A 13,435-nucleotide genomic window follows, 5' to 3' on the forward strand; every position below is an offset into this window, starting at 1 on the left:
GGGTCCCCGGCCCCAGCCTTGGCCTCCTCGACCTACGTCGGAGTGGCTCTACTTATCTGCAGGTTGGAGGCTGTATCTTCAGGATTTGGACATACTGGGCCTTACTTCTCGATTCTTCCTTATCTTCAGGATTTGGACATACTGGGCCTTACTTCTCGATTCTTCCTTCTTTGGAGTGTGGTGACATCATTAAGTGGTGTTTGAGAAAATAGAGGCAAAGATAGAAGCCAGATTTTGTGCAGACAAGTGAAGGCAGAGACTAGTCTTGTTTTCCAATCACTCCCAGTCTGATGAAGCAGATGCAGCCTTGTCCCAAGGGGGAAGCCCTAGGCTTTTGGAAGAAACAAAGGCCTCTTCCTTCCAGGATCCCCAGTCTGAAGGAAGTGTCAAGATTCATAAACCAAAACATATACAGGTAGCATCACCTGTATATGTTTTGGAATACATCACCAAATGCAAATAAACACCCTCCCATGCAAGGACCTGTGATTGGATGCAGTGGGGTTTTTCTGGGATAACTTCCTGGAGAGGAGATGGACCTGGATCCACAGAGAGGGAGCTGGGCAGAGGAAGGGTTGGGGCTGGGTGAGGGGGATGACATGTGGACTGTGGTTTGGTAGAGCCAGAAGAGGAGGCTGGCAAAGCTAGGGGCAGGAAGGGAAGCCCCAGGGGTCTCTTCTGCCCTTTGTTGGCAGGTTTGAGGACATTGAGAGAGATGGATCAACTTGAAGGTGAGGGGATTATTTGCAGTGTCAACTTCCAAGAGTCATCTTCTCCTGCCTCCCTTGCCGTCCCCTCCCGGCATCTCAATTCTCCCCAAGGCTGGAGATCAGCCCCTACTTTGCTGTTGTTTGTAGACATGGGGTCTCACTATGTTTCCCAGGCTGGTCTCAAACTCCTGGCCTCACGCAATCCTTCCGTCTTGGCCTCCCACAGTGCTGGGATTGCAGGTGTGAGTGATCATGCTGTGCTCGGGCCTCTACTTTGTAACAATCAGATCTTTAACTGGGCACCTATGCCTGCCCCCACCCACCACGACACCTGATTCGTATGAGCATCACCCTCATTCAGTGAGGCCTTGTTATGTGCACTTACAGCTGAGAACTCAGAGACCAGGGAAGGGAGCTCTCCTACCAAGGCCTCATGGCTGGGAAGTGGGGGTGCTGGCATGGGACCTTCTCTCAGTGCGACTGCTCAAACCCCCAAGCTCAGCCCAGGTGACTCAGCCCTGAGAGGGGCTCCCAGAGCTCACACTGCCTTGGATTCTCTCCAGCCCCATCTTTCTCATACACACCACCCCCCTTCAAAAAAGGCAAATGGTGCTGACAACCAGGCCCCCCAGGCTCTCCATCAGATCATTGTGCCCCCTTCAAGGGCGAATTTGGCAATGTCGCAACCCTGCTAAGTTGGTTTAGGTAGAATCCTCAATTTTGTCCTCCATATCTGATTGGGTTTCTCATCCTCCGTGGCCCCCAGGTGATGTCTGAGCAACCCACCTGCCTTCAGCAGGAATCCTGGTGGATCGGTTTAGCCAGAGTCTCCCAATCCCCCGCGACCCCTGATGTTTCTTCTGGTTAACTTTCCATCCTCAGATCCCACCCTGCTCCTTGGCTATGAATTCCCGCTTTTTCTTATTGTATCTGCCATTGAGTCCAGTCTCTTCCCCACTGTGGAACCCACTGCCATGGCCCTACACCTGTCCCCATGGCCCCTTTGAACAAAGCCTACCTTACTGTGTTTCAACAAGTGTCACTGAGTGATGTTGTATCTTTAACATCTTTCAGATGGGGAGAGAGAGGCCTTTGGGCTAATTTCCTTTCAGATGCGTTATGGGGAAAGACTGATTCTCCTATCAGGTATGTAAACCCCCAAGTCAGGCAGACCAGAGCACCTAGGGGTGGGGACTGTACCAGCTGGCTGTGGGCAGGGCTGTGGGGGAGGGAGGAGGAGGTGGAGCCTCCTTTTTCTAGGGCATATGTCACCTGCCTCCTGCCCAGGGGCACTGCTCTGGCACTCCCCTGCCAGCGTGCGAGGCAGCGTGAAGCTGGGGCCTGCTCCCCGCAGCCTCTGGAGCGTGCCTCAGACCTTTCAAGACCTATGTTGCTGGCCCCCCAGAACCCGGAACATGGCAGATGGGGCGCAGGCCAACCCCAAATGGTTCAAAAAGAAGGTGCTGGATAGATGCTTCTCTGGGTGGAGGGGCCCATGCTTCGGGGCCTCCTGTCCTTCAAGAACCTCCAGGTAGGTGCCTGCTGCCCTGAGATGGAATCCTCCAGGGAGGGGCAGGGACAGGGGTGAGGGGCTGGCTCCTAGAATCCCTTTCTCCTAAGAGTCCGCATGGTGGGCAGAACCCCAAAGGGATCATTTAGTCAACCTTCACGTGGCACTCATGTGGCCCAGGGAGAGTGAGGCCACAACCCTCATGTGGCCCAGGGAGGCTGAGGCCACACGTTTTGGAAGCGGTGCTGGGACTGGAATCCAGGGACCTAGGAGTCCTGGCTTTGGGTTCAAGACCCAGCTGCTAGGCTGGGTCACATGACTTCCTTCCCATACCCCCTAGTGTGTGCATGGGAGGTCTGGCCTGAGACAGCAGGCTTCCTGTCCTGGAGGCTGATGCGTGGAGGGGGTTCCTGCCAGAGTGGGGGGCAAGGAGGTGCTCTTGCCTCCTGGCTCTGCCATCTGGGGTGTGCTCCTCCAGGAGGGGCTGGGCAGGTGCTGATGACAGCGCTAGGAGCAGCAACTAGGACATCAAGGGACAGCATTGATGACACCTGTCCTGAGGCTCATGAAGGGAGCAGCAGGTCCAACACTGCCAAGGGTGGAGGGGATGGACTCAAGCTCCGGGTTTCGCCCTCCCTCAGGTCTAGCCTGGGTATGAAGAAGTTCTTCGCCGTGGCCATCCTTGCTGGCAGTGGTGAGTAAAGACTCCAGAGGGCTCCTCCGTCTCTCCCGCTCCCAGCTTGTCTCCTGTGACCTTGGGCGCCTGAGTTATGGTTCCACTGACCGGCCTAGGTTCCTTCCTGTCTCTGGGCCTCTGCTTCCTGGCTCAGCCCAGCAGGCTGCACCCAATTCTGGGGCTGTTTACCCCTCCAGCCACCTGTAAACAGGCATTTATGAGCCCCCGGGGCAGGGCACAGGGCTGAGCAAGCATCTTAAAATGCTGGTGTTGGCTGGGCATTTGTGTACCTGAGTGTGTACTAGTGTGTATCCATCAGACAGGAGTTAATGATTTTGTGTGCAGACAGGTGCAGGCATCTATGTGTGTGTAGGTGTGTCTGAGCACGTGATGATGTCTATGTGTGTAACACACATCCATAAAGTATGTGACAGTGTAGGCACCTGAGTGCAAGCCCATTTGTGTCTCTTTGTGTGAGTGTGTGTTAATTGGGGTGTGTGTCTCCAGAGCGTGCTTATGGATGCAGGGTGCATAGATCTGCAGGAGGGTGTGTGTGTGTAGGGTGGGTGTCTGTGTACTGCAGAGTGGTGGGAGGTCAGGGGCTTCCTTCTGGGGGTGGTACCCAGGGCATCATGGCTCTGGGCAGCCGCCCCATAGGATTGTTGCCTGAGGCTTTTGACACAGACCTGACCCTGCCACTTGTCCCGGCATCATGTATGCGGCAGGTGTCCCAGCTCCATGGACCACTGGCTGGGCCTCTCACTGGCCTTTCATGCAGCCTGTTAAACCTCACCAGAACACAGCCTGGCTTGAGGAAAAGAAATAAATGACAAAAACCAAAATAAGGTTCTGTGTGGCCAGACGTGAGAGAGGGCTGGTTGCATTCAGGCAAAGTGACCTGTTATTGAGAAGACGACTGCTTGATTTCAGCCCAAGCCACTGGTTAGGGGCAGAGCCTTCAACCCAACTGAATGCAGACTTGGGTTCCTTCGCTTGGACTGTCAATGTGGATATGGCCTTGGGCCAGGCCCCTGATTCTTCCCTGGAAGCATTGTGTATGTGAGTGCATCTGTATTGCACGAGGGCGTGAGTGTGCGAGTGTGTGTGTGTATCAGGTATGTGTGGATGAGTGTAGGTGTCATGAGTGTATCAGGTATGTATGTGTGAGTGTTGAGTGTATCAGGTATGTGTGGGTGAGTGTGAGTTTGAGGTGTCTGGGAATGAGTGTGTGTGCAAGTGCATGTGGTGTGTAGAGGACAGTGTGAGGGGCAGGTGTGTGAGTGTGTGTGAGATGCGTGTGTGTGTCCGTGTGTGTGTGTGTTCACTCTGTGCATGGCCGCGTAGGTTTCTTGCTCTTCTTCTCTTGCCACATGGGAGTTGACTGTCAGGGGGTCCTGGGACTGGAGGTGCCCCCTCCCTCAGGGTAACATTTACAAGGCCAGGGGCAGATGGGGAGGTGGCCAGGGCCTCGCAGTGGTTGGGTCCCTCCTCAAGGCGCTGTGTGGGCCAGGCACTCTACACACCTTCATGATCACACTTCAACCTCCAAGGTGCCCTGCAAGGAGGGCGTCATGATCCCCTTCCTCTGCTTTGGGAATTGTGATCCCAGAGGTTGCTGGTGCGTGCCAGGCCTCAAGCAGGGCACTGGCCTGCCTGATCTCTCATGGTTGAGATTGTTACTCCCATTTTACAGATGGGAGAACAGAGCCCCAGGGAGTCCCAGCTGGCCTTGCTTATTGGCTTAGGTCTGTCTGACTCCAGAGTCAATGCTCTTCCCACTAAGGCACATTGAGGTGGCGAGTTCCCTGTCATTAGAGATGTGGGACACCATGTCTCTGGGAGCAGGCAAGAGTGGCCTTTGGGATCCCCTGAGCCACCAGTTTCTGAAACCATTGGCTTTCCCCTCTCCCAGTACATTTCCTCATTCAGGCTGGGGAGCAGGGTGGGGACATGGAGAGAGCGGCAGGAAGGGTGCTGAGCTAGGCCCCTCACGCTGACTGCAGCTGGAATGGCTGGGGTGGGGGAAGCAGGCAGAGCTGCACTGCGTTGCGCTGTGGTTGGCTTCCCAGCTCCGGAGCACACAAACCCAGGGCAGTCTGGGCTCTGCCCCCTCCAGCCTGTGGGACCTGGACAAGCCCGCACCTTTCTGAACCTTGGTTTCCTCACCCGTAAAATGGTGATAGATTGGCTCTCCTGCTGGTGTGTGTAGGGCAGCTTCCCCCAGGTAAGGACTGTAGGTGCCAGGCTGGGCATGTGGACCCAGTGCTGCATCCAGGAGGATGTGCAGAGGCAGCGCGGGCGATTCAGAGAGCCACCGCACGGGCACAGACCGCAAGACGGAGAGAAGCAGTGGCAAGGGGGAGAATGTGTCCTGGGGTGGGCCAGCCTGGCAGGTGCCACGAAGCTGATTTCGCTGGTGCAGGAAGTGTCCTTGCACTATTTCTCCCTCTGTATGTGTGTGGGGAGAGTGTTTTCCTTCTTCCCATGCCCAGCCAGTATCAGCCTGTAATACGAAGCCTTTTCTGTTTCTTCGTTAACGACCAGAGCACCGAATTGTCGCTGGGTTGACCCTGAGATGCATCAGCCCTGGGATCATGGTGGGGACTCTGAGGACCCCAGGAGGGCAGAGGCAGGAGGCAGAGACCAGAAAGGGACCCAGAATCAACCCCCTGAGCTTCCTAACAGCATGTGGCCTTTGCAAAGCCTCCTCCAACATACCAGGAGCTTGGGTATCCCCCTTGAGAAGTGTTTGCAGCCAAGTGGCAGAGGGTGTGGGTGCAAAACCCTCACTGCCTGGGTCCAAATTCTGTCTCCACTGCTTTCTGACAACGGGACGTAGAGCAAGTTACTAAATGCACTGGACATCAGTCTTCTCATCTGCACAGTGGGATAACAAGAGCGTGCATAGGGTTGCAGTGAGCACCCAATGGATTCATGCACGGAAGGGGCTTGGGACAGTACCTGGCATGGAGCAAGTCCCTAGCAAGGATGACCTGCCTTGTTTTCTCAGGGCTGCAGGGATATGGGTGCACACCGTACGTGGTACCTTGCAGGTTTCTTTCCTCCGGCTTAGCTGCCCACCCTTCTTGCCCCAGCTTTCCTCTCCTGCTTTCTCCTTCCTTCTCCCACCTACCCTAGGTACTGGGAGGATGGTCAGTCCAGACTCTCAGGATGAGAGAGGTTGGGAGCGGCCAGCCACAGGGCAGGGCCTCAGAGCACCCCATGGTTCTCTTGCAGTTCTGTCCACAGCCCACGGCAGCCTGCTCAACCTGAAGGCCATGGTGGAGGCCGTCACGGGGAGGAGTGCCATCCTGTCCTTTGTGGGCTACGGTTGCTACTGTGGGCTGGGGGGCCGTGGCCAGCCCAAGGACGAGGTGGACTGGTAGGTACCAGAGGCCTGGGCTCCTGTCAGGGGCCAAATGAGGACAGCTGAAGGTCGGACTGATCTTGCCCTCCATCCCTGTGAGGGGGAGACCTTCTTTCCCCAAAGGATCTGGCTTCTTTGACGAGTTGGTGACCAGAGCCTGGTCCTTCACTATGTTCTTTCCAAACTGTCTTGAGCGCTTTCTGTTGTCCATCTCCAAGGTCATGGGCTTGGAAGTGTTTCAACCCCTCCTCTCTCTAGGAAGGGACCTTTGACTTGCTCCAAAACACACATGGGAGAGCAGTCACACAGCTGACACCCCACAAAGGCAAGGGCTGTGACCCCTGCCCGCCTCAGACTGGAGGCTCTGGAAGACAGGACCATGCCTCCTCCATCAGATTGGGAGCTCCCAGCAACCATGGCTTGTCTTCTGCTCCTATCTCCCCAACAGCAGCCAGCACCAAGTTTGTATCACAGAAAGCTAAATAAATGCACATTGACTAGCTGACTTCACGTCCCTAGAGGTGATGGGGACAGCCACACTGCCTGTGCTTCTTGTTCCCCATCCTACCAGTCCCTGTCGACCCTCCAGACCTTTGTCCCTCCCTGGCCATGAGGCACAGCCAGGGGTGGCCTCTGCCTACAGTCAACGCTCCTCCAACCTTGACGTAAACCTAGGCAGGTCTCTGACCCCTCCCACTGCTGCAGCCGGGGCTCTGGGGGAAAGCTGGGAGCCCTGTGGATAGAACAAAGACACAGGGGAGAATGTGTCCTGGTGTGGGCAGGCCTGGCAGGTGCCACGAAGCTGAAGCTGTGAGGATCAGAACCTGGGGTGCTGGCCCCAGCTCTGCTTGGCTGTGTGACCTCGGACAAGTAACTGTCCCTCTCTGGGCTTCAGTTCGAACGTTTGACCTGCGAGAGACTGGAAGAGATGATCAGAGGTCTCTGCTGGTGGGAGATGGGCCAGCCCGGCCATGCCTGCCCACTCACCTCTGCCACTCCCTAGGTGCTGCCACGCCCACGACTGCTGCTACCAGAAACTCTTTGATCAAGGCTGTCGCCCCTATGTGGACCACTATGATCACACCATCGAGAACAACACTGAGATAGTCTGCAGTGAGTCCCTCCCCTGTCACCTGGGCCCCCAGAGAAGGGAGTGGCTGGCTCCACCAGCCTGTGCTGGGGTGGTGGACAGCCTTACCAGATTAAATACAGGCTGCCGGCCGGGTGCAGTGGCTCATGCCTGTAATCCCAGCACTTTGGGAGGCTGAGGCAGGCAGATCACTTGAGGTCAGGAGTTCGAGACCAGCCTGGCTAACATGGTGAAAACCCATCTCTACCAAAAATACAAAAATTAGCTGGGCGTGGTGGCAGGCGCCTGTAATCCCAGCTGCTGGAGAGGCTGAGATATGAGAACCACTTTGAACTTGGGAGGCAGAAGTTGCAGCGAGCCAAGATTGCACGCCACTGTATTCCAGCCTGGGCGACAGAGTGACTCTGTCTCAAAGAAAAAAAGGAAAAGAAAAAAAGAAATACAGGCTGCCTAGTGAAATTCATTTCTTAGCTATACAATGAAAAATGTTTTAATATTAAATATGTCCTAAATATTGCATGGGACATACTGATACTCAAAACTAAATGCTAGTATAAAATTAATTAATATTTATAGAAAAGGAAATGTTTAGGACATACTTCTACTAATACATGTTTTTGTTTTTGTTTTGAGACGGAGTCTTGCTCTGTCACCAGGCTGGAGTGCAGTGGCGGGCTCTCGGCTCACTGCAACTTCTGCCTCCCGGGTTCACGCCATTCTCCTGTCTCAGCCTCCCAAGTAGCTGGGACTCCAGGTGCACACCACCATGCCCAGCTAATTTTTGTATTTTTAGGAGAGACAGGGTTTCACCATGTTGGCTAGGATGGTCTTGATCTCTTGACCTCGTGATCCGCCCGCCTCGGCCTCCCAAAGTGCTGGGATTACAGGTGTGAGTCACTGCGTCCAGCCAAATATGTACTGTTTACCTGAAATTTTAATTAATTAATTAGTTAATTAATTAAGACAGGGTCTTGCTCTGTTGCCCAGGCTGGAGTACAGTGGTGCCATCGTAGCTCACTGCAGCCTTGACCTGGGCTAAAGTGATCCTCCTGCCTCAGCCTCTGGAGTAGCTGGGATTACAGGCGAGTGCCAACACGCCCAGTTGATTTTTGTATTTGTTGTGGAGATGGGGGTCTCACTATGTTGCCCAGGCTGGTCTTAAACTCCTGGTCTCCAGCAATCCTCCCACCTCTGCCTCCCAAAGTGCTGGGATTATGGGTATGAGCCACCAGCCCAGCCTGAAATTGAAATTTAACCAGGAATCCTGTGTTTTGATTTTGGTTTTGCTTTTTTGCTAAATCTGAATCTGACCAGCCTAGCTGTGGCTTGAGAACGTCTCCCTGAGGTGCTCTGATGCTCCGGTCCTGGAACTGGCATTCCAATTCTCCTGTCCCCCAAATTCTGGGTGATTCTGATTCAGTGGGTGTTGGTGGGGCCCAGGAACTTGGCTTTCAGCCAGCTCCCCAGATGGTTCTGAGACTGCAGCTCTGCAGGGAGGCTCTGAGATGCTGGCCTGGGAGGCGGGGGACCTGGGTTTGAACTCTGGTTCTGTCACCATCTCCCTGCTCCATGTAGCCCTGGGAAGGTCCTTCCCCGCCTCAGTTTCCTCACTTATGGGTCCATTGAGGGGTTTGGATCAGAGCGGACTCTTTCTCTTCTGGTTCTGTCACTCGGACCCCACCAGCAGAGGTGACTCCATCCTAGGACGCCCAGTGTTTCCAGGGATCCAAGGTATTAGCACCTGGCCTGGAGGGTTCCTTCATTTACCATGAACTTGCTGTGGCTATTTCCCAACTGAGACATGTCAGTAAGCGCAAGTGGCATCCAAGTAGCAGTGCCCAGGTGTCCCTGCCCTGCCCCTCTCTGTGCCCCTCTCTGAGGCAGGACTCCCCCTGGCCCAGCCTGTGGGCAACCACTGGGCCTTCTTTGCCCCCGTGTCTTCACCTGGTGCTACCAATTGTTGCTTACTAATAACTCACAAGCAATGCTGGCTTTGCAAAGACACTCAAGTCTCCTGTCATCTGGGAAGGAGTCTAGTGGAGACTGGGGTGCATTTGGGACCCCTTGGGAGCCCAGATCTCTGTGGCCCTCATGTTCTGCTGTTCAAACATGAGGTGGAGGGGCTGGCCTGAGATAGCAGATGCCCCCCTATTAAAGCAGCTGGAGGAGAGAGATTCTCCCCCCCGCCCACCACCCACCAGGGGTAACGGACTAACTTAAAGCAGTGACTTTCATGCTGGGTTTTGGGAATCCCTGGGGCCATCAGAGCCAGAGACTTTGACAGGTGATGGTCACAGTGCCTGAGAGGCTCAGCTGGTACTTTAGTGTATTTTATCATTAAGCAGCTCCTTCTGGGGCTGTCTGATGCATCAGCCTTCTTTAAAGAGTTTCGTTTAAGAGACAGAATTTTGCTGGTAGAAAGTATGAAAAGTTTGCAGACCGATCAAGCTAGTTGGAGGTTCTCAAAGGGTAGCCCCTGAACCAGCAATAGCAGCAGCTGCAGCACCCAGGAACTTGTTAGAAATGCCAATCATCAAGCCCCACCCAGACCTACTGAATCTGACACTTAGGGGTGAGGTCCAGCAGTCTTTGTTGGAACAAGCCCTCCAACTGATTCTATTGTGCACCTAAGGATGATTTCTGAAATCTACTAATTATAACAACAGCATAGGGACAAACAACAGTAGCATTTGCCCTGGATTAGGCATGTGATAGGCTCTTAGGCACTAAGCTTTTGAACAATTGTTGTTCTCACTCATTTCTTACCAATAACTCCCTCTTCTTTTTTTTTTTTTTTTTTTTTTTTTTTTTGAGAAGGAGTCTCGCTCTGTCGCCCAGGCTGGAGTGCAGTGGTGTAATCTCGGCTCACTGCAACCTCCGCCTCCAGGGTTCAAGCAATTCTCCTGCCTCAGTCTCCCGAGTAGCTGGGATTACAGGCGTCCACCACCATGCCTGGCTAATTTTTTGTATTTTTACTAGAGATGGGGTTTCATCATGTTGGCCAGGCTGGTCTCAAACTCCTGACCTCAGGTGATCCACCTGCCTCGGCCTCCCAAAGTGCTGGGATTACAGGCGTGAGCCACTGCGCCCGGCAATAACTCCCTCTTCACTGGGCTTTCTTTGATTCTGTGATTGAAAGGAAGAGGTCTGGGTTGGCAGGAAGTAACAAGCCTTGGGGGCGTGGGGGGTGCTTTAGTTCTGTGGGCGACTTAGGTAAACCCATCCCCCTTTCTGGGGCTCAGTTTCCCCAGCTATGCAATAACTGTGTTGGGCTTCAGTGGTTCCCCAATTTTACTATGCACCAGAGTCACCTAGAGAGCTTGTTACAACACAGACTGCTGGGCCCCAGCCCAGAGCTGCTGACCTTGTAGGCGTGGGGTGGGGCCCGTGGGTGGTGCTGGTCCTGCCGCCCAGGGAACACATTCCAAGGACCACTGGGCTCTCCAAGTCTGTGTGCTCCCCCTCCCCAGCATTGGTCCTGGGGAAGCCACTGCCCCTTTCATCCACAGCCTTTGCCACCCCCATCCCCCTATAGGTGACCTCAACAAGACAGAGTGTGACAAGCAGACATGTATGTGTGACAAGAACGTGGTTCTGTGCCTCATGAACCACACGTACCGAGAGGAGTACCGTGGCTTCCTCAATGTCTACTGCCACGGCCCCACGCCCAACTGCAGCATCTATGAACCGCCCCCTGAGGAGGTCACCCGCAGTCACCAATCCCTGGCGCCCCCCACCCCTCCCTAGAGCCTCTGAGGTCTGAGAGAGAAGAGGGGGCGGAGGGTCTGGCTTGGGGACCAGACGAGGTGCAGGGAGGGTAGAAGCCAGGCCGGGAGCCCAAGGGTTGCTGGTTGCCTCCTCCCTGGAGCTCTCCAGTGAGGGCTGAGCCCTCAGAGGACTCAGGAAGGCCTGGGTCCTGACTCCCCCAGCCCAGCCCCAGGCATGGGTGCCTCCTGCCGCTGGTTCTGGACTGGGTGGGAGGCACGGAGCTTGTAGGGGTCTCTCCTGAGGGTGGCCGGGGAGACCCGAGAGAGAGAAGGAGGGGCCTCTGAGTGGGGCCTCTGTTGCTGGAGCCAGCTTGACTCTCCCGAACCTTACAGAGTCTGAGCTGCCAGCCCAGGCCCAGAGCTGGATGCATGCTCGGCCCAAGGTCACAGGAAGGCAGATTGCTGGTCCCAAAGGCTGGGTTCCGGGAGCCCCTCAGCTGATCCCACAGGATGGCCTGGGGTGGTGGCTACTTTGGGCTTGAGGCTCTCTAGAGCCCCATTCGCAGAGCAGGTGCCCCACCCCCGCCCTCACTGAGGTGGCCATGGGTCTAGGTTCAGACCCTAGGGGATGTGCAGTGCTGAGTGTCCCAGCCCCGAAGTCCAGCCTCAGAGCAGGCTCCTGGGCACTGACAGAGCCACACACCCAGGTACACCCCCCAGGCTAATATGGGGACACACGAAAATATGGCTGCCAACACCTACAAGTCTTCTCTGTGCCCCACATCGACCCATGCATATCACCCCAACCCTGCCCTGCCACACCACGTGGGTCTGAGGGGTACCCCTACCCCCGCCCTCCGGGTCCCTGACAGACACTGCCTTCCTGGCCTTCACCTGGAATGGCAGCCAGAACAGTGGAGGGGGACCCACACCCTCTCTCCCTGGGCTGTGGGCAGGCGTCACAATTCCCATTGGTGGGGAAGAGGCTGAGGACTGAGACCCACCTCAGTGAAGAGGGAAATGTAAGTAGGGAGAACATCAAGGCGGGAGGCTGCCTGGAAACTTCTAGAAGAGGGTCAAGGTAGGAGGCTACGTGGAAGCTTCTAGAAGGCAGTAAGGAACAGGGTGGTGAAGGAGAGGGGAGAAGATGGGAGCGTGGAAAGACCAGGTGAGTGACAGCCGCCAGCGGGGAGGGGCCTGCAGGCAGCACAGAGGAGCTGGGGGGCAGGGCCTTACAGGGCTGGGTTCCTGTGTGGGGCGTGGAGCAGGGGCTGAAGTGGAGGGGACGGCCCTGCGGCCCCCAGCACTGTTGTTTCTCCAGGTGCACCTTACCTTCCTCCTTACCTGCCCGAGCCTCAACTCAGGGTCAGCGGCCTCCACGGAGCCAGCCCCACCTGCCTGAGAACCACTGAGGCCACCCTCCGCCTGGACTCAACAGCCACCAGCAAGCTCGCCTGGCAGTGCCTCTGGGGCACCATTGTCGCTGGGGAGGGAGAGCCGGGAAGGGTGGAGAAGGAGGCAGAAGGGACATGTATGAAAAAAAGGACAGGAAACCTGACCAGAGGCAGTTTCCAGAGCCCCAGCCTTGGAGACAAGGACACTGCCACAGTCAGTGTGGGAGGGGCCCACGCCCCCCATCCCCCCACGCCACACCGCCGCCTCCTGCTGGCCATGGTCCTCTGGCTGGGGGAAACGCAGGTTCCCAGCTGCGCCCCTCCCGCCTGCACACACTCTCCCCTGTCCCTCAGAAAGTCTAGGCCAGGGTCTGGAGATGGGATTCTGCCGCCCAGGGGTCCTGCCCGCCCCCACTCACCCCAGACGCTTCGGATGCTGCAGCTCCTGGATAATCTCCACAGGACTCAGCTTCCCCTCCTCAAATGAATAAAGCCCTCCTACCTCAACTCCCCATGGCTGGGCCCTCCTTGGCCAGGCGTCGGGGGAGGGCACAGTGACTCCTCCTGCTTCTCCAGCTCTGGGGAAGGTGGGTTCCCATGCCCAGTAGCTGGCATGGCCCGTCTCCCTCCTGCCCCCAGCCTGGGAGTGAGAAGTGGTGCCCAGGCCATGGACCCTAGGCCCTGTGGTCCGGCAGTTGGACGATGACCATGGTATGATGATAACAACGGGGCTAAGCGCTTTTCAGGCACAGATCTCTGCCGTACTCTCTCCACCCATTTCTGTTGAATAACTGAGTCCCAGAGAGTTCAAGTCACACAGGTCACAGGTGGTGGGGCTGGGCTCTGAGTCCTCTGTGTCGGGCTTTTTTTTTTTTTTTTTGAGACAGATTCTCGCCATGTTGTCCAGGCTGGAGTGCAGTGGCGTGATCTCGGCTCGCTGCAACCTCCGCCTCCTGGATTCAAGCAATTCTCCTGCCTCAG

The 13,435-nt window shown here is 55.8% G+C and overlaps 1 protein-coding gene across 1 annotated transcript; it reads left to right on the plus strand.

The window, feature by feature from the left end:
• The first annotated feature begins 2,125 nt into the window (after nucleotides 1-2,125).
• PLA2G2F (phospholipase A2 group IIF) lies at nucleotides 2,126-11,100 on the plus strand. Its single transcript, XM_032758452.2, has 5 exons — nucleotides 2,126-2,241; nucleotides 2,862-2,914; nucleotides 6,134-6,278; nucleotides 7,267-7,376; nucleotides 10,889-11,100. Exons 1-5 carry the CDS (start codon nucleotides 2,126-2,128, stop codon nucleotides 11,098-11,100), a joined length of 636 nt encoding a protein of 211 aa, XP_032614343.1.
• Nucleotides 11,101-13,435: the final 2,335 nt, after the last annotated feature.

Source organism: Hylobates moloch, unplaced genomic scaffold (genome assembly GCF_009828535.3).
Source record: "Hylobates moloch isolate HMO894 unplaced genomic scaffold, HMol_V3 SCAFFOLD_9, whole genome shotgun sequence".
Lineage (NCBI taxonomy): Eukaryota > Metazoa > Chordata > Mammalia > Primates > Hylobatidae > Hylobates > Hylobates moloch.

Bases quoted from the DNA above. Each gene is read 5' to 3' on its own strand.
- PLA2G2F (XM_032758452.2), top strand. From the start codon at position 2,126: ATGGCAGATGGGGCGCAGGCCAACCCCAAATGGTTCAAAAAGAAGGTG. The intron at 2,242-2,861 runs GTAGGTGCCTGC...GCCCTCCCTCAG, and splicing joins TGTCCTTCAAGAACCTCCAG to GTCTAGCCTGGGTATGAAGA. The intron at 7,377-10,888 runs GTGAGTCCCTCC...ATCCCCCTATAG, and splicing joins CAACACTGAGATAGTCTGCA to GTGACCTCAACAAGACAGAG.